At 41.7% G+C, this 21,132-nt stretch overlaps 1 protein-coding gene across 4 annotated transcripts in view; it reads right to left on the bottom strand.

The window, feature by feature from the left end:
* The window catches only part of LOC148016664 (uncharacterized), a 124,287-nt gene that overhangs the window by 79,425 nt on the left and 23,730 nt on the right, over positions 1-21,132 (bottom strand). For 2 of the 4 annotated variants that reach the window (XM_087663733.1, XM_087663731.1), the window contains exons 2-4: positions 8,183-8,301; positions 7,019-7,084; positions 4,078-4,191 (exon numbers count right to left, since the gene is read on the bottom strand). In XM_087663733.1, the coding sequence (XP_087519859.1) occupies positions 4,078-4,191; positions 7,019-7,084; positions 8,183-8,301 (299 nt within the window). The remainder of the gene's footprint in view (positions 1-4,077; positions 4,192-7,018; positions 7,085-8,182; positions 8,302-21,132) is intronic. The other 2 variants (XM_087663734.1, XM_087663732.1) reach the window with 1 other exon arrangement.

Genomic DNA, 21,132 nt, shown 5'->3' with positions numbered 1-21,132 from the left:
ATCAAATTACTGCTGTCATTGCTGCCAGCCATGATTTTCAGCCCAAATGTGACCAAAAAACCAACAAATGCAGGGCCAAACTGTCACCCAAGTGACCAAGGTACAAACAAGTACCAATCAGCAATAAATGACCACGCAGAAGTACAGATTTCAGATCTGTAATTAAGTTTTCAGAGCACCAAACCAAGTGCTATAGCATTATCCAACTGATTACAGCTGTTCCAAGGGCATGTGTATCACATTACATGAGAAATCCCAAAATTTCAGCTGCAATTTCTGTTGTACATGTACCCACGGGCATAGAATTTGACACGAACAGTCAAAAGCCCCAAAATTTTGTGCTCAAAGTGTCAAACACACATCTGCATTTCCTTTGTCATGCATAGGACTGTCCTTGCCAAAATAAAGCAATTTCAGCAAAACCCCCAAATTTTACCAAGTGTTGATGTCCCAATTGCGCAGAATTCAACCTGTATGTACATAAAATGACCAAATCTACACAAATTTTGCCCAAATTGCAAAAGCCCCAAATTGCACGGGGTCCAACGTGCCTCAATGTCGAGAAATTGGGTTATTTCAGTCCAATTTGTGCATGTACATGAAAGGCCCCAAATGTCGGGGACAAAATGTCAAAAATTCCTGCAATTTCTGAGACAAATTGTCTTGTCCTACATCACAATCCGCAAATCCGAGAAAAGCCCCAAATTTTCGGGCCAAGATTGCACAAATTTCAGTGAAATTGACTCATCCAAGAAAAAAATCTCACTTGCATTTGAGAATCCCCAAAATTTTCTGAGGCATACGCATTCAATGTCTGCAATTTTTGGTCCAGAGAACACTGCAATGTGTGTTGGGTACAAATTTGGGAAAACCCCCAAATTTCAAGGCACAAATTTGCACTCTGTGCTTATAGGTGTGAACACCTGGCAAAGAGGGTAAAAAAAAAGAAGTAAATCAAAAAAAATAGGCCGTTGACTTGCTGCCCATTGTCCATGCAGCCCGGTCGTCTGTCCCCGTTGGGTGCGAGCCTGCCATCGTGTCGCGCAGCAGTTGCCTCCAGTCATCCATGCTTCACGCCTGCTGTCTCGTTGCGTGGTCGCCCGTCAGTGCATCCGTGCAGCCCGCTAGTCGTTTGTCAGATACAGTCATTGCTACTATCCCTTGCCTCTAGCATTATCCAACTTATTAAAGTAATTTTCAGAATATTAATTATGAAAATTAATTTAATAATTATTCTAATGCCCAAAAAAATAATTTCACCAACCAATAATTAAACTGGCTAGGCCAATTTGTCTCCCAATTATCTCTCAATAGTTATTGACCCTTAGACTGTCTTTGCTTCATTAATCAATGCCTAATCTCTAATTTCACCATTGACATTCGTAGCCAAAGAATTGGTCTAGGCCCGAATCTAACATCGGATACCACCTGGTACTTATCGAGCATAACTTATTGCTTTTGCCTTTGGCACCAACTTATATTGCAAGGTTCTATGTCCCACATGATGAAATAATTAACTTGGAGCTCACATTTGCAAGTCACGTTTGCACATTTCATTAACGTTTAACCAAATGCTAATCAAAGCATTAAAATTCTGTATCCTCATATCAGCATGAGCCTAGCTTCGGATAGAGTATCGAATGCTTTTCGGAAATCCACAAAGAGGCAATAAATCCTCTTTCCATGTGCCCTACTCTCTTCTATAATAGCCTTAAGGTTCAATATATGATCGAGTATAGTGAACCCCCTCTTAAAGCTCGCCAGCCCCCATACTCTATACCCATGACTCTCAACCTATGTACTGAGCTTATGCTCCAGAATGCAACCATATATCTTGGCCAAGTAATAACCTATCATGATGGTCCTTTAGATTTCAAAAACCATAGGATCCCTACTCTTAAAGAGCGGCACACTGGTATACTATATCCAACTCGAAGGAAAGCCCTCACATATGGCTCAATTAAAAACATGCCTCAACAAAGGAATAAGAGTTTCCCGTGCATGTGTAAAATGTTCCCCAACCAAGCCATCATGATCTTGTGCCTTTCCATACTCAAACCTACAAATCACCTCTATCACCATCCCTATACTAAAGTATAAACTACAAGATAAACAGAGCCCTTGCAAGGGAGACATAGAGAACTCACCTTCTACATAAGTTCTTTGCAAAGTTGTACCATTCCTCCAGTGTTGAGATTAGGAGACACAGCTGCCTTTCCTAAAACATCTCCCATGTCCTCTTGTTGTCTCGCCCCAAAACCAACTTGTATATCTTTGCCTTCATTTTAGCCAAATATGATAATTTCTTTCTTCGCACTAGGTATCCAAAGATCGATCAATCTTTCCTATATGTAGTATCCTCAATAGCTATCTCATGCTTTAACTTTGTCCATGTCTCATAATAACAATCATAATACCAACTATTTTGTGGGGTAGTGCTTTTTGGTGGGGTGGAAGATGCCATAGTATGAGGAAAGGCATGTGTTGTTGATGCATGCAAAACTTCTCCCAACCTTGTTGTGATCTCATTCAAAGAGCAATATGCATCCATAGTAAACAATCCACTAGATATTGCGATCCTACATCCATGAGCCATCTCTTGCAAAAAGTAGTATCTAGGGTATCTAGAAAGTAGAGTGGTAGTTGAGCTCTTGGTGCAACCTTTATCATTGTAAAACTCAAATATGCATGATCTACTACTAAACCAATAGATCTACCTGGAAGGGTAAAGTCAATGATATCTAACACACCACACACACACACACATACATAAAACTTTTATATGACACCACGGTCAGTGACACGATTGGTTCGTGTGATTTATTGATATGAAAGTACAAGACTAAGGCCTAGATATATAGGTCTGGATATTCATCCAAACTTTTGACCCTTTTTAAATGTTGGGTGGTGCAGAATGTGTTCACACTTAAACAAACACTAAAGTGTGTTCACATATGGAGGTCTTTAATAAGGCAAACAATGAATAAGGACACATAGATGATGATAATTAAGAATTAACAACAAAGAATAACCACACTCCCTAATCTCTATCTATTGAACTCTCAAAGCCATAAAGGTTGTGCTAGGTTTTGCCTTTTGCATTTTGGGTTTGTACAAAAGTCAAAAACAAACATTCCCGATGAAATACCCCTATTTGGATACACCTTCAATGATCATGGTACCCATGTATGACACTTGACATGTATGCGGTCAAAGGAGATATATGACACTAAGATCCACTTATGCAGTGATCGCAGAGCAAATGGATATGTCAATGTAGTTGGGACATGATTCAAGAGATTCACGTTGATCATTGTGGGCCCACATCCACTGTTGCCTTGAACGGCGCACTATGCTTCTTTTCGATAGTGGATGATCATTCGAGATGCATGTGGGTATACTTCCTCAAGCATAAGTCCAATGCTTTCACATATTTCTCTGCTTGGGTACTGCTCGTTCATAACCAGACGGGTCATCGTGTTGGTTGCATAAGGAGTGATAGCGGTGGTGAGTTCATCTTCCACGAGTTTTCCAAGTTTCTACAGTAGCATGGCATCTCTCGCCAGCTCACCTCTACCAACTCCCTCTCTCAGAATGGAGTTGTAGAGCATCGAAACCAGACAATAGTAAGCTAAGTCTAACCTAGTATGAATTAACTAAAGAAGTTTCCCTATTTTATCATCAGGTGTGTGTGTATGTGTGTGTGTGTGTGTGTGTGTGTGTGTGTGTGTGTGTGTGCACGACACCCAAAGACTCTGAAGTGGGATATGACAGGCCGAGAGCCAAAGAATGCCTCATACAGGGTCTTTTGAGGAACAGCCGAAAATTGGGCACCAATTGAGGATGTACACCGCAGTGTTAGTAGCCTCAACCCAAAGGCACTCAAGGAGCTCTGCTGCGAACAACATAGAGCGGTGCAATTTAGCATCTTCGATAACAAACAAATGCATACAAAACTATCGACCAACTGTATATATGTCAGCACAAAGCCACAAGCCATAATGCAACTTGAAGACACAAGAATTGACTACATGTTTTTGCTATAAACATAATACGACACTTATAATCTTGAGATACCTTTGCAATATGATGGCCAGCAACATCTTGATCCATAATCAACAAAAGGCTGCGCGGAGTGTGCATTTTGAGAAGACATTGAAATCGAACTTCTTCATCTACATTCTCCAGCTCCTAATGTAAAAAAAGGAAAAAAAGAACTTTCATGGTGAACTTAAATATCAAAGTTTTGCAGAAAAATCACTTCAATGAATGAACACTAGCAAGATGAGAATCAAACAATGATTCCTAGATTTGAATATGATAGTAGATTTTGACCATCTAAAGTTATACACTAGACACTTTGCTCCAAAAGGCATGCAAGTAAAGAGAACTCAACATGTAATCCATCAATGCACCTTTCTAGCTCTTCAATCTAAAGACTTTAAACAAGTTGGAAACAAAATAGTGAGCGACACATAGCATACATCAAGCATGGCTGTTGAGGTGCCTCCATTTCGTCTATTTTTCAATAAATTGAACCAACCCAAGCCATTAGAAATTAGACATAACAAACTATACTAAGGTGGGATATCTTCTAGTCAAGAGACAAAGCTTATGACAAGGAGCTGCTATTACAACACTCACCAATTTTGGCAAATAGTTAGGTAAAATGAGCCAATGACTGTGCAAAGCCTAACCGTAATGTATCAGGGTGATAGGGCAAGAGAATGAGTGAGTGATGTACATAATGTTGCCATGAGAAAATTCACAGGGAAGGTTTACAACTTTCAGCTATATTTATTCGAAAGGAATTTCATAGGGAAATAAAAACTAATGATTTTTCTACTGCTTTTCATTATTGCTGGCCATTTTGGCAGTATTGGTGGACACAACTAGCAGAGAGTAACTAAAAGTTTGCAGTTTTGTTTTGGCACAAGTTTGCATGTCGGCACATTTTGATCAGGCACAGCTGTGTTTTCAATCTCTCACCTCAAGCTGATCTACATAATGCATTTTGCATCTACAGCACTTCATGGATCAGATTTACAGCTTTCTGCATCAGACTTTCAGTCACATTCTACCCCAATTGGCTCTAAGTTGCTGCATAACATCAGCCTCAGCTCTAGTCTAGTTAGTAGTGCATCTTCTTCAGATTTGGTGGTATTGCTGCACTGAGATCATACTCTCCGGCACTCCCCCTCAGCCCACTCCCACGAGAGTCAATGGTTGTTGGAAATCACCACTCCTTGAGCATCATACAGTATCATCTTCTTCATTAATTCATTATTCATCAAATTCTACTCTTCTTCTCTACTTTTGCACTTTGTGTTTTTGTTTGAGTTAGTGTTTAGTCATGATTGTACATTCTATGTTCTCTCAGTGCAAACCCTAGCATATCTTCACATGCCCCAACCGAAGTGCTGATGGCCAACCAGGAGCTCACCACCCACACAAGGCAAGTCGCTAGGGAGATCTGGTGTCCTGTATATTGGACTGCTAATTAATGAATCTGAAACTTACAAGTAAGACCTTAAGGAGTTGTGATCAAGTGAGCTCTCAAATATACTGACATACAATCAAGGAGGGTGTGGAAGACATGGCAGTCCCTAAGAATACATTGTAATGCTTCCTCTGGTGCCACACAAGATAGATAAGTCAATCACCCATGCCACACTTTGCAAGGAAGCTGCCTGCCAACAAGGTATGAAACAAACACTGCCATGGAATGTCTCAGTAGAGAGGAAGCTTGCTTTTCCAAATCATGTGAAGATGCTTGCACCACCATGTACCACAAGGCATTGACATGCATCTGGACCCACACTGGAGTGCAGATAAGAAGATACACCGATTTAACAAACAATGTAGAAAGATGCAAAGGTCCAGAAACAGGAGTAACCTGCTGTAAACTCTGATCTGATCCACCAGAATGCTAATCCAAATGAGGAATGAGCTCCAACAGAAACCAAAGGTCCTTAGCTATATGCCAAATTGGTTAATAATGAATCCCCAGATCACATTTGGTAGAAGCAGACACAAAGGACAGTGCATGACACTGGTCATCAACCACACCGTCCATATGAGTAATGCCTTCTTCCGCAATAAAAGAAGTTCTTCTGGGCTCCTGAAAAGCTAGGAAATACTCTACTCGAATGAATACTTTCCAAGCGCAAAGAGTTGGCTTGCCATGTTTGTCGAGGAATCCATTGAGGTGGCCAAGAATCTTTCTCCAACACTGTCAAATGTGCTTAATGGAGAAAGCACAGTCCAATATCTTGCCCTCAAAGAGATCAAATACCACTTCCTAGTGAGAGACCACCCTTTAACAAAGGCTGACATTGACATTTCAATTCCACAAAGCTGCTAACACAATAGACCAAGGCTGTTTCTGTTGCAAGAGCACACGGACACACACACAAACACATTTCACCTGAAAGTTGTCTTCTCATGGTTTCTAGCAATTTTATTGTTTAGTGCACATTTGTGTGCTACTTAGATATATAGACAAACAATTATTCACTCCATTAATTTACAAAGATGTGCCACATATGGCAAACAAAAGGGAATTGCTAGACCAGCCCTGGCCACCCTACAAATGATGTGGATGGAAACAGCCATCATCAAGGGTACTAATCTCAATAGCACTGCCATGATTCCACTCAATAAAGAAATGGCCAGACTGTCAAGAATGGCAGGCGCCATGCCAGTCAGCCACATTGAACTTTCTTGATCAGAGACTTGCTGTAGATTACATAGTGGAAAGATATGGATGTGCCAAAGCACATGATCAAACTTGTTATCAAAATAAATAGGGACCTCATTCTTAACAAATTGATAGAGACCTTGCTCTCAAGTAACTGCAGTAGGACAGTCTATCTTTACTTTTAGAATTTTTCTAATAAAACAGACAGATATTCAAAACTTTTCCATACATGACAGTTGAGCATCATCCAAACCTTTCAAACTTTCTAGCCTGGTTGTAATAGCAAATGACAGTAAGCTGTCAAAAGAGACCAAATACCTGTACCTCATTCCCATCCTCCACATATAAACCTACAGCATAAGCACGAGCTTTTGCAAATTTGCACTGGAGTTGGTTTCATCCACCCAAACAAAAAAACAGACAGAAAATAGTCAGCAATGATTTATAGATTGCAATTAGACTCTACAATGACCTTTAATGGGATGCCAAATCTGTAAATGACGATGGCATTTGATATAAAGCCAATACATTGATTCAGTAAATATTGGAATTTTGATGACACTCCATGTTCTTAAAGCCTCTACCGTTCAAACAATCCTACCTTTTTCTTTTCAAGAAAAGAGAATTTCTGTTTTAACACCTAGGTCAAAAGATCAAGGTAAATATGCAATACAAGCCTTTTCTAGAGAATAATGATACAAGTATGAAGAAAGGCATCTCCCCTCCTCATGTGCTTGGAGTCCATACTGTCTTCCATCTCCCATGGAGTGTATGGATGATCTCTATCCATGTCCTAAAGAGAATCTCTGCTATAGAAGTGCTGTGTAAGACAATGACATGACTACATCTTGATGTCCAAATAAACCGAGTAATATGGGTAGCAATCACCTCCCAATTGTGACTCTATCTCTCAATCCACTCAATCTCTATCAAGAAATCTTATATGGGAATCATGCTCAAGTGATGCCCAGAAATAGGAATAACTCCCCATGTTGAACCTTGGCTGTACCCAATCTATAGTCCTCCAAGACACTATCATCGTCTCAATTGCACAATATAAGACCATCCTAAGGGCTCTCCTCCATACTATTGGACCCTAGGGCAACCCCATAAGCAATACCTTTGTGTCTCTTGTGGCTCTCCACATCTGAAACAAGTCTACTGGGAATCAACAAAGAATTCCCTGCTCCCGCAGTGCTATTTGGATGCAAAGCAACACAGTACAGCTATCTCTGTGCCTTTCACACTGTATGCTCCTCTCTACACAACCTTATGTGCTCATGAGTAGTACAACTATGTGCTCATGAGTAGTACAACTCCAGGCTCCAACTTCAAGACAAATCATATTGGTCAAAAACTCATGGTAAAAGAGAAAATCAAGGAAAGCAGTACATGCGCTTCTTTGGTCTTTCCTTCAAGGTGAGTTGGTTATCAGCCCATGTAACAAACTTCTATCAAACAGGGAAAGTGTAATGGTTTAACCTGACCAAGCATGCAACGAACAGCTGTGCCAAGCAAATGGTAGTGTCCCTTTGCTTCATTTTGAACAATCTCCCTGTTCCAATCAAATTCAATACCAGTAAAGGGTTCCTTCACCTTATCTGTCAGCATTCAAAATCCAAACATTAGCAACACACTATGCATCACCTCACTTCAATCATACTGCACCAAAACCAAAACCATTGTAATAGTGATGATCACTATCCAAGCATGCACCCCAACATCCTTAAGGAAATCATTACATGAACAAACTTTGATTACATGTGTTAATTTCATACATATCACCTACAACAAGATGATGCCAATGACATCCCAACTAACAAAAACTTTCTTCGTGCATGGATCATACAAGCGATAGCCCTTGCTCTCTGAAGCATAGCCAATAAATACGCATTTTACAGCCTTGTCATCGAGCTTTCCACAAAGCTCTTTCCAAACATGTGCATAGGCTATGCATCCAAACACCTAAAAGCAGTCAACTTTGGTTTCTTGCCATGCCAAGCTTCAAACGGTGTGATCATCTTCAATGCTTTGGTGGTGCACAATTTAATACATGATTTGCAGATTGAAGGCCTTCTAGCCAAAATTCATGTAGTAACCCCTTGCTTTTCAGTATACAAGGAGTCATCTCCATAAGCATCCGATTTTTCCTTTTAGCAACACCATTTTGCTGAGGTGTCATTCTTACCATGGCTTGATGCATAATGCCATTTTCAAGCAAATATGTCTCAAAAGCATGCGACATGTATCCCCCCCCCTTCGTTCCATAAGAAGTGTCTACACTTTCAAGCCAATTTCAGCCTCAAGCTTTGCAACAAGATGTTTAAAATGCATAAACACATCAAATTTAATTTCAAACCATACACCCATGTATACCAAGAGTAGTCATCACTAAAGGTGACAAAATAAAGATGATCCCCAAGTGCACGTGTCCTCATGGGACCACAAACATCGGAGTGAATAAGCTGCATTTTCCAGGCAGCACGCACTGCACCATCCTTCTTGAAAGAAAACCTATGCATTTTCCCCAAAATACATCCCTTGCATGCATGAGGAGGTGGGGTCTCCACTAAAGGTAGTGCATCTACCATCTGACACCATTGAAGGCTCATCAGACTACCAAAACTCATATGTCCAAAGCGGGCATGCCACAGCTCCGCATTTTGCACTACAAGGAAAAGAGTATTAACTGCAAGAGCATCATAAGACCGTCTATTATATCTATCCAACAAAAAGAGACCCTTGTACAAGGTACCAGATAGCCTGAGTGCATAATCCATCTCTCTATATCCAACAATGCATTTATCATCTTCAAAGATAACCTAAAAACCATGCTTACTAAAAGCAAATATAGACAACAAATTCTTTGTGATACCACACACAAATAAAACATCTAGAAGCATGAAATCGGAACCATCTACAGTAATAATTGTGACTGAACCAATGCCATATACATCATAACCACTATATTTGCACATGTAACACACTTCCTAAGAAAGAGATGGAATGCAAAGAGATGAAGAGACAGTTCCTAGGAGTAATATGCTTTAATACCCCACTATCGAAATACCATGTGTGCTACATTTTAGGAACATTAAAATGTTAAATCGGACATTGAAGAATCAAAACGGCATGTAAGAAATGTGTAGTCCTCCACAAAGTTGGCTAAAGCGTCACCATCAGTAGATTTGCTGGCTGATGTCTCCTGAACAGCCAAACCGGAGTCCTTCTCTTTGGCCAATCGCTTCATCCATTCATCAATATAATGACCAAGCTTCTTACAACAATGACATTATCCTTTTTCTTGGATTTTTCTATTTCTTGGGATAGCCTTATTTGACGGCTGTCCTACATCATCCTTTTGCTGCTTTTTCACATTTTACCCAACTTTCCCTTTGTCGTTGTACTTTGACAGCATAGCCACATCACCCAAACACAATGCAACATTCTTCTGAGTATGTTCTGTTAAGAAATACCCTAACACAAAAACATAAATAGAAACCATACGACAAAGCACAGACTGATAAAATAACACAGTTAGGGTTAGGGTAACTCAGAGACAATGAACACAGTGAATAAATGAAGTGATATAACTACTGAATAATACGATGCTCATGCAGCAAACACACTATGCAGTGAATGACTACTGAACCTCGAACTCCTGTATCTCAAGGATCAGGGCAGGGGTAATGAGCTGGAGAGTGTTATACTCCGAACGGATCCCGAATCGCAGCAAGGCAGCCTCCAAATGTAGAACACCAGCAAATGCAGTACTGAGAAGCTGAATCTGATGCAGATAGCAGTGAGGAGAGAGAAATACTAAAAACGCAAGCAGCAGGTGAGAGAAAGACAAAAATGCAGGCGAGAAGTGCTTTACTACTAAACCATCGTCGTCATCATGTGCCCTCCCATTCTATAGAATGTAGATTGCCTCTCTCACCATCTTATCGATGAAGAACAACCATTGTGTTGGCCTAGGAGCCTGTGGAGTCTGCATGTATATTTGTTCTAGTACATCATACAGCTAAGAGAGAGAGAAAGAGAGAGAGAGAGTATATTAACGTCTCTAAAAGGCCAATGTGGCCTATGAGACCAAAGTAGTGCATACAATGATGGTGTGTTTCTCATCTGGAACGAGAAAAAAGATGAAAAACATGTCTATAAGACTGAAAAAGAAATGAAATAGTGTCCTATAAAAGGGAAACATGTCAGTGATCTGAAAGTGAGAGTAGAGAAAGGAAAACTCTCCATCAATGATATGTCTGTTCTCTAGGGAGGTGTATCTCTGCATGGCTGAGACGTCTCAGCATCTGTCTCCTGTGGCGCTCAATGATGGCTTTAATTTGTCTGTGGTGTGGATGTCTAGGCCTTCGTCCGGGTGGACGTGGGCGCCTAGACCGGCTAAGTGCCACTGCTCTATCCAAAGGAACATCTACAGAAGATGAGGTCCGATGATGATGTACTCCTGTAGGCTGTGTGGCAGTAATAGTGGTATCTGCCATACTCTATCGTGTATCAGTGAAAAAGTCAGTGACTACTCTCTGTCTATGTGAGCCGAGCTGTGGGGGCCTCCTACTCCGTAGAATTGTTGCTCTGTGCCTCTGGAGCTCCAAGAGGAAAAATCTCCACTGTATCTCTACAGGCACATCAATGTTTTGCATTCTTCTCATGAGTCTAGGATGTGGCACTGTGTCAAAGGCCTTGCGAAAGTCCACAAAACAGCAATAGATCTTTTTCTTGAATGCCTTGCCTTCTTCAATGATTACCCTCAACGTAAAGATATGGTCTAGAGTTGTATATCCCCTCCTGAAGCCAGCCTGGCCTTTTGACCTCAGGCCATGCATCTTGGCCCATTCACTCAATGCTTGTTCCATGATAGAGCCATATATCTTGGCCAGCATGTGTCCAATCATGATAGTTCGGTAGTTACTAGGTAGCGCGGGGTCTCCACTCTTAAAGAGCGGCACAATAATATGGTCTAACCAACAGGTTGGAAATCCCTCACAAACTGCCCTATTAAAGATGTGAGCCAGCGTTGGTGCCAGAATATCACAGGCATGCGTGAAGTGTTCAGCCACTAAACCCTCATGGTCTTGGGCTCTTCTATTTTTCAGTTTCCATATGGCATTCCTCACATTTTTTTCTGTGAAAAATCTGCAATTTGCTGGTCTTGAGGTTGAGGGGAGTGGCATAGGCTCTTGGCCAGGAATATCATAGAGTGTGCAAGCATATCCATGCCAATCATCCGATCTAGTAATTTGTAGGGGTGGCTGGTTCTCGTGCATCTTTTTCCATGCTCTCTTGCTGTCCTACCCCAAGAACATGGAATACATTTCTGTTTCTAGTCTGCTCAGGTATTCCCGCTTCTTTTTGCGTACCAACCGTCTGAAGAGTGTTCGAGCATGCTTATGTGTACATATGCCAAGTGCCATCTCTCGCTGAAACGTGCTCATGTCTCTCTGCACTCATCATCATACCAGCCATTCTGTGGAGCATTACCTCGTGGAGGTTTATCTGACGGTGTAGTGTGTGGGAAAGCATATGCTGCTGAAGTGTGTATTATCTCGGCCAACTGTCCTGTAAACTCATCCAGAGAGGCCTATGTGTCTAGATCCCTCAATGCATCTCGCACAGTAATGTTGTATATGTGTGAGGTCGCTTCCACAAAATCATAGCGTGGTAATTTTGGTATGTGTGACTGTGCTTCGTGCATATGCCCATATTGCATTGTGAAAGCTAGAATAGCATGGTCTGCTACTAATCCAATTGGTTTGTCTGAGATTTCAAAACTTTTTATGTCAAGTAGCAAGTTGGGTGATCCAATCAAATAGTCCACTGTGCTTGACCCTTTCTTGTTATTCCAACATGTGAAGCCATTAGATCTTGGCCACTGTGGTAGCCCGTTAAGGATGGCCAAACCATGTGCACTTCCCAATGCCAGCAAGTGTGTTCCATATTCTGTTATCTCTCTATCTTGGGCTGATCTAACTAATCCCACTTCATCTAATGCAATATCTCTAAACATCTCATCACTAGTGTCAAAGAAAGCAGATTGGTTGTTTCCTGTGCGTGCATTAAAGTCTCCTGCTAGTAGAACATCCCCAATTCTCATGTATCCCATTATGTTCTCATATAGTGGGGTATACGGGGATGCCTCTTTAAGGGCAAACTTAGAGTATGCAGGGGGAAAATAGCATATGGCAATATACATGTCTCGAGTTCTGCTTGTACGTAACTTGATCCACATGTATCTTGCCTCTACATCTCTATGTACCACTTGGACTGTATCTCGAAGCTCTTCTCTAAATAGAAATGCCACACCTCCTGATCCCCTCGTCCCTCCAGGCCATCTAGGCTGAGGGCGATATACACTTTCCCATCTATATCCATATACATCAGGTAAACGGCTGTCTTTACATTGATGTGTCTTAGTATACATAGCAATGTCTATACCTTTGAAAGTATCCTCAAAATAACCTACATCTGTCTTAAGGGATCCATTGCAATTCCACAGTGTGAACTTCAGGGTCTCATAGGCCGTGCACCGTCATGCCGTCCTTTTCTCTGTGATGATGACTCTTCCATCTCTGTATACAGCCCATTTACCTGCTTTCCGTGCCTCTAGAACACATGGCATATTTTCCCTCCTGTGGGCTAACTGGGCTGGGGTGAGGTCTTCATCTAGGTAGATCTTTTCTCCTTTGAGAGCGATCCTCTTGGAGAGGAAGGCTCTTTTCTTTTCCAGGTCTCCAAACTTCAAGATGAGGACTTTTGTTTTTGTGTCAACCTTCCCGACTCGCCAAGCCCCAATGATGGGTACATTTGTAGCTCCAATTTTGGTGGCAAGAGCTGTAGCATCTTCAATTGGGGAGCTTTTCTCATCTAGTCCAACCACTCTTACGTACCTCTTCTTCCAAGGTGGCATTCATGACTTCCACTTTGTTGCCATGCATTCCTTTGTTCTTTTTTGCCACATCTATCCATTCTGCATTTTCTTTGACGGTATTCTCAACATTCTCCATTTTCTTTTGGGTGCCTTCCACCACACTTGCATAGGTGTGCATGTCCTTTTTTAAAACATCAATTTCTTTTTGTAGTTCCGGTGTGGTTTGTGGTTCCTTTTGTGCGTCCAGTTTCTTTTTGCACTCCTCTAGTTCTTCTTGTAGATTAGAGATCAATGAGTCTTTCTCTGCCATGCGTGCATCCAATGTTTGTTGCATCTTCTTTTTTAGTTCTTCCATCATTTCAGCTCGAACCCGCTCTTGTATGTCCTTTTCCATTTCCTTCCTCATGGTACGTATTTCAGCATGGAGTATGGTCAACATCTCCTCATATAGTGTTTCATTAATTTTGCGGGATGTCTTCCCATATCTACTCGACCCTGGAGATACATTCCACAATGCCTGCATTTATGTCAGTCTGAGAGAGTAAGTGCAATCTGAGAGAGTGTCTGCATTCGTCACTGCTGGCACAGTACATCCGTCACTGCTGCCACAGCATTCATTCGCCGCTACTGCCACAGTCCGTTCGTCACAGTGCATTCGTCAAACTACATTCGTCAGAGTACACTGCTCTGCCAGATACGTGTGCTGGTGTCACGTCTGTCTTGTCTGCATCTGGCTCGTCACACCTGTTGTGTCAGCATCCATCCTTCGTGCCCGTCACACCAGCGTCACGCAGCTCACGGTCCCGTCACGCCCGTCACACACGCCCGTCGCGCCAGTTCCCCGTCACTCCAGGCGTCAGCTCCCCGTCAGCACATACCCGTCAAAGCATACCCGTCCGACCCGTGAGAGAGAGAGAGAGAGAGAGAGAGAGAGAAGTATGATACGTGAAATTTTCAGGGATGAGTTTGAACACCATGTTACTGCTAGGGATCTTATTACACTCCAAGAACCTATGGAGGATCGTGGTTGCTCTCAATCCCTTTTTACTCTTGATGGTATGCTCATCAATGGATGGATAACCCTCTTTTGATGCTAGAAGTGTTGACATTTTCTTACTGCTCTCATTGTTAGTGTTATGTAGATCTATCTACTGTGTTTCTTGGTTGATACCACACAACTGTTATTAGGCATTTTTCTTAAATGCATTAGTGCATCTTATGTGTGTAGATCTAGTTGAAATTTTATGTAGGATTTTCTTATATAGAAATGTCATGCTTGGCTTAAGTGCTTTTGAACAAATGTGTATGATTTTACAGTAAAATTCTCAGATGGTGCAAACCCTAACACATTATTGGGTATATCAAATGAGGTGTGTCCTCATCTCTTCGGTAGTTGAACTTTTAGTATGGTTAAAGTTGAATTACTGAAGTAGCATAGAGAAAAAAATAATTCATGACAAGATAAGACCTGACATATGCATTGTCCACTACTGTAGAAACATGACACAGTAATGATACATTCTGTTGAAACTTTGATCATGCTGTAGGAAGTTAGTCAAAATCCGATATTGCAAAACCAGTTCCCGTGCCTCCCACTTCAGAAGAAACCATTCAAGAAATGCTTGAAGAAGAGTGAGTGATACCAATGTGCTTCAAAAGTGGTGGCTGTAAAACATTTATTCAAACAGTTTGTGAGTCACTTGCTGTCAAATGCATTATTGGAGTTGAGTTTTGTTTTGGATGATTCAACTTGGCTTCTATTGGTTGATCAGTATACTTCCTCCTTTGCCAATTGAAGAAGATGTGGAACTACATGAGATCAGTAATGGCCAGGGGAGAGTGGCTACTGATGGTGTGGTAAACATGGATGCTGATGTAGTCTCTTCAACTGAACCCCCAAATCAAGAGTGGGATCCGCAAGTCAAAGTTATGGAAGAGGTGGCGCAATCACAGGAACTCCACACAAAATTTACAGCTGAGGATCAAGATGGCAAAGTTATAAAGGCTATTGATGTGCGAATGAAGACCATAGTTGTGGAAAAGGAGCCTGGATCAAATTTTGAGCAGGCACAAGCAACAATGGACGTAGACAAGGAGCAAAAACATGCTGAAGATAGGATTGAAGGTGAAGCTGAGCAAAAGCACGCTGAAGCTAGGATTGAACATGTAATTGAATACAAAAATCTAGAGGATCAGCATGCCATGATGGATAGAAGTCCTTCAAGAATGCCTGCTAAATGTATTGGGCCTGTTTCTGAGGATGTTGACAAACTTGGAAGTATCCTTGGTACAAATCAAGTACCTATCTTACATAATGATTTCGTTATTCTTGAATCATTCTTACCCAATTACTTCCATGTTGTCAATAGTGAAGGGTTTCAAAATTGCATTTGTTTAGCAGGTCAAGAAACCCCAAAAGATGAAGTACCAACTACTTCTGTGATAAAGAGACGGAGAAAAAGAAAATCCATCTTTGATGATGTGATGACAATCTCAAGCTTGTAAGTCACCCCCTTGTGAGTGAACTACGTGCAGGAGAGCGTAGGTAGCAGGTGAGAGAAAGACTAAAAACGCAGGCAAGAAAGCCTGCAGGAGAGAGAAATACTAAAACCGCAAGCATGTCAGCCTCCTGCAGGAGAGAGAAAGACTGAAAACGTAGACAGCAAGACTGTGATGACATGGCAGGCTGTACGGCAGCAGGTCTGCACAGGAACAGCAGTCGCCTGACTACAATCAGCTCCAAACTACGTGAAGAGGGCTGGAAATCAGGCACCAACTGATGGAAACAGCAATGGACAGCTTCGGTTGAGATATCCTCCGCGAACGGGGTATGGATAGTAAGTTGAAACACTTGAAATCTGCAAAAACGAGACTTAGGGAAGAGTGGACGGCCGGCTGCCAATTTATAGAAAATTAGGGTTCAAAATCCTCTCCTACTTAACTCTCTTGATCCGCTCCCCATTTTAGGGTTTTGGCTAAAATAGCATGTTTTGGGGTTGTTTAAGTGATAAGTGCATTTCTTAGCACAACACCTCCTCTCAGGCCCAAAATAGGGCTAGAAAAGTAGGCCAACCTAAATTTTGAGTTACCCCAAGGCGTTCCACCCCAAAGTAGCTAGGGCATCGGACAAAAGGTGCGCGTCGGCTGTCTAATGGCCTACCAAGACTACAGAGACCATGGTTATTTTACCAAGGGAGCCCAAGTAATCACCCCACAGAGGCCAGGGCATCGGACCAAGGGTGCACATCAACTGCCCAAGGGCCTACCAAGTCCTACAAAGGCGGATGGATACAACAATGAACTATGTTTGTTGTGTTTTTTTTTTTTTTTTTTTTGAAAAAGTGTTTTGAAAATACATAAGAAATATAGGGAAAGCGACCGATTAAGTGACAGATAGGAAAGAATAAAGAGAGTTTTAAACCCAAGTCATTCACAAAACTAACAGGCCAATCCCTCACACTGACTAGGATAAGTGCCTAAGGATGATAAATGTGTGTGTGTGTGTGCCAATCATGTAGTGAATATATGTAGAGGCAAAAAATATGATGGTGGGCTTAGCAAGACAAGAAAAGCAAGCAAGGATAGGAAAACTGCCTTTTAGGAGAACTGCCATGTATTATGCTACGAAATATCCCACCAAAATAAGAAGATCAGCTCGGGGAGTGAGCTTTCCTATCTTATTGTCAAGCGTATGTGTATACGCACAACACTCCAAGGCTCTAAAGTGGAAAATAATAGGCCAAGAGCCAAAGAATGCCTCATAGGGGGTCTTCTAAGGATGGAAGAGCCGCAGTCGGGTACCGGTTAAGGATGTATACCGAAGTGTTAATAGCCTCGACCCAAAGGCACTCAGGAAGCTCTGCTGAGAACAGCATAGAGAGTGCCATTTCCATGACTGTCCAGTTTCTACACTCTACAACTCCATTCTGAGAAGGGGAGTTGGTAGAGGTGAGCTGGCGAGAAATGCCATGCTACTATAGAAACTCGGAGAACTCATGGGAGATAAGCTCACCACCACTATCACTCCTCATGCAACCGACACGACGACCAATCTGGTTATGAACCAACAGCACCTAAGCAGAAAAAGTATGTAAAAGCATCGGATTTATGCTTAAGGAAGTACACCCACAAGTATCTAGAATGATCATCCACTATCAAAAAAAAGTATAGTGCGCCATTCAAGGCAGCAGTGGATGTCGGCCCACAAAGATCAATATGAATCAATCTAAGAGGCGCCTCAGCTCTATGAGAGGACTACTGAGGGAATGGGGTATGGTGCTGCTTCTCGAGCTGACAAGCTTTACAAACATCTTGAGTGAGCTTCAGGTGTGTAAGGCCCTCAACCATCTCACGGCATGACAACTCATAAAGTGAGTCATAGCCAAGATGCCCTAAGAAAAATACCAAAGACGCTCCTTGTTCGTAGGCTCCCAAGAGATGGCTAAGGCCTGGAAGCTATGGAACACACAGCCCTCGACTGTTAGCTTGGTCAGAAAGTGTATCATGTGGTATGGGCCATTAGGTTGTGCCTCACCGCGAGCAATCACTAAACCAGTCAAAGAGTGAACCATCTCAACTATGGTCGCTGTAAAGAAAACCGCTCGCCCCAACCAGCAAAGCTGCTGAACAGATAACAAGTTCACCCCAAGCTGACGGACATGATATACATTGTCTAGCGTAGCCAGATCCGGACCCTTATTAGTGGCAAACTTGACGCAACCTTGTGCCTGAATCTTGACCGAGGAGTTGTTTCCTACGCGGACCCGCCCAACTGCAGGGGCTCGGGTATGGAAGATGTCCTCTATAGGAGTCGTGTGATGTGTAGCTCCACTGCCCACAATCCAAACAGGAGCTGAAGTGCTTGGCTGTGTCGAGTGAGCCTCTGCGGTAACCTCATCGGGAGGCAACTCATAGATATGGACGAGACTCGCATCTGATGTCTCTATGGAGACGATGTGGGCCTATGCAGACTAGTCAGACAAGCCCTCTAGAATTGAGAATGTTGTCGACCGAGATGGCTGTGCGGTGGCATACATTGTTTTTCTTTGATAATGGTGCACGAGCCAACTTCATCTCTATAAACATGGCAACCTGTCTGGGCATCCGAGAGCATGAGATGGGATCCATGGGGGAAGTTGGAATGGCATGCGAAGGCCATGCAGAGCCTGTCACACCACTCATTGGAAAGCTTCGGTTGCATACACAGGGATATGTGGACAGCAAAGAGTTTTTCATTGCTCCACTTGAGGGTTGTGATGTATTGCTTGGAATGTCATGGTGTCATCGTATGCATACAATGATTGATTCTCATGCAAAAGAGATCACTATTCAATATTAGAAAAAGACATTCATACTTGATGTAAAGTTAAAAGGACAATCTATCCTTGTTGTATCTGCAGCTGCCATTTATAAAGTAATGAAAAATCATCTTTCAACATACATGGTTTTTACTAAGGATAAAGATGATAATGAGAATCTTGGGAACATCTCTAAGTTAGAGAAGGATTGCATGTCATTTTTGAAAATATACACTGATTGCTTCTCTCAGTCACTTCCAAGGCAATTACTGCCTGAACGGCCTGAAGATCGTGGTATAAATCTTATCCCTAGAAATAGCCCACCTAATAAGCGACCCTAAAGTTCAAAGAATGAGGCAGAGCATAGAAGACACTTGGGCATTACGTTCAATGAACTACATAAGCATAGATTGGTTATCAATGACAAGAAAAGTGAGTTCTTTTACATGGAATCCACTTTTTGGGACATATTGTATCAGCTGATGGTATTCGCATGGACTGTGCAAAGGTTGAGACAATATGATTATGGCTACCTTTGAGAAATGTACATGAGATCCGCAGCTTCTTGGGTTTATGTTCTTACTACAAGAAGTATATACGCGGGTTTGCTGAAATTGCATCTCCATTGCATGCTTTATAGAAGAAAAATGTGCCATCTAGAGGGACAACAATGAAAATTTCAGCACTGGAAAAATTAAAGGAAAAGATTGCTTCAGATCTTGTCCTTGTGTTACCCGATCAAAGGAAGCCATTCATCATTCAATGTGATACATGTGGTAACAGCATTGGGGCTGTTCTTATGCAGGATGGCCGCCTTGTGGCTTATGAGAGCCAAATTCTCCATGGTGCAGAGAAGAATTTCCAAGTCTATGAGAAAAAGCTATTGGCTGTAATTCAAGCATTGTCTACATGAAAACATTATTTATTGGGGGCTGATTTTACAGTGCAAACAAATCATCAAACTTTGAGATACTTTCTTATGTAGACAAGGTTGTTAGAGAAGCATATGAGATAGGCAAATTTTCTCTCTACGTTTCATTTTCAGATTGTAAATATTGATGGTAAAAAGAATTTGGTAATTGATGCATTGTCACGTAAGGTGCAAATTTCAGTCGTCAACATGGTTTATGACACTTAGTTGGATGCCATGAAAGAGCAATATACTATTGATTCAGACTTTGCTAATGTTTATGATCAGCTTTGCAATGGCCACAGGCATAAGCACTTTGTACTTAGAGATGGATTTCTGATGATGCATGGACAATTGTATGTCACAAAGCAGTTGAGGCCTGGAGTTATCACTGAAAGTCATGCTCCTCCGTATATGCATGACACACAGGTATTGATGCCACGGTGCAGTGGAGCATTTCTTTTATTGGCCAGCTTTGAGACATCATATAGAGCAATTTGTCAAGACATGCATTGTATCTTAGAAGGTAATGCATGATAGGCAAAAGATGTTGGGTTTGTTGCATCCCTTGTCTATTCCAGATAGGATTAAATGGATTTTATTTTTGATCTTCCTAGGATACCTACATGGAATGATGGGATATGGAGACTCGTTTGCAAGTTTAGCAAACATGTCCATTTCATTCCGGCAAGGAAGAAAATAAAGGCTAATCATACGGCACGATTTTTTTGCAATACGTCTTTAAGTATCATGGTATACCAAAGTCAATCGTTGATAATCGAGACCCTTGGATGACCAATTTACTTCGGAAGGGATTGTTCGAGAATCTGGATACCACGTTGAATTTCTCATCCTCCTTCCATCTGCAAACAGATGGTCATTTTGAGGAAGCTAATTTCATAGTGTTGGATCTTTTAAGGTGCTATGTTTCAAACCACAAGACACAGTGGAAGCACTATTTGCCATTAGTTGAGTTTGCACATAGCAATACAATGCATAGTTTCACTAGCAAAGCTCCATTTGAGGTGGTTAAGGGTGGCAAGAAAATACCACCTTGTTGAGCTAAAACACGTTTTACAGCTAATTAGCATTTTTAAACAGCCCCAAAACATGCTTAATTAATGATAAACACAAATTCGATGCGCAGTTCGAGAGAGTTTCATTGGTCCCCCAAAACCCTAATTTTTTGGGACACCCTTCAACATCTATAAATAGACAGGCTGCCCACAATTCAGCCTAATTCTTTTGTGAAAGAATCTCACTCTATTGTGCAAATTTCAACCATCAGAGACCTACCATTTGCTGTCCAGCCATCATTGACTACAGCCCATCACTATCC

The sequence above is a fragment of the Lygodium microphyllum genome, chromosome 23, assembly GCF_053477565.2.
Source record: "Lygodium microphyllum isolate KBCC chromosome 23, Lygodium_microphyllum_v1.1.10, whole genome shotgun sequence".
Taxonomy (NCBI): Eukaryota; Viridiplantae; Streptophyta; class Polypodiopsida; order Schizaeales; family Lygodiaceae; genus Lygodium; species Lygodium microphyllum.
Note: the sequence above shows the minus strand (reverse complement) of the source record. Positions and strands in the feature narration are given on the sequence as shown.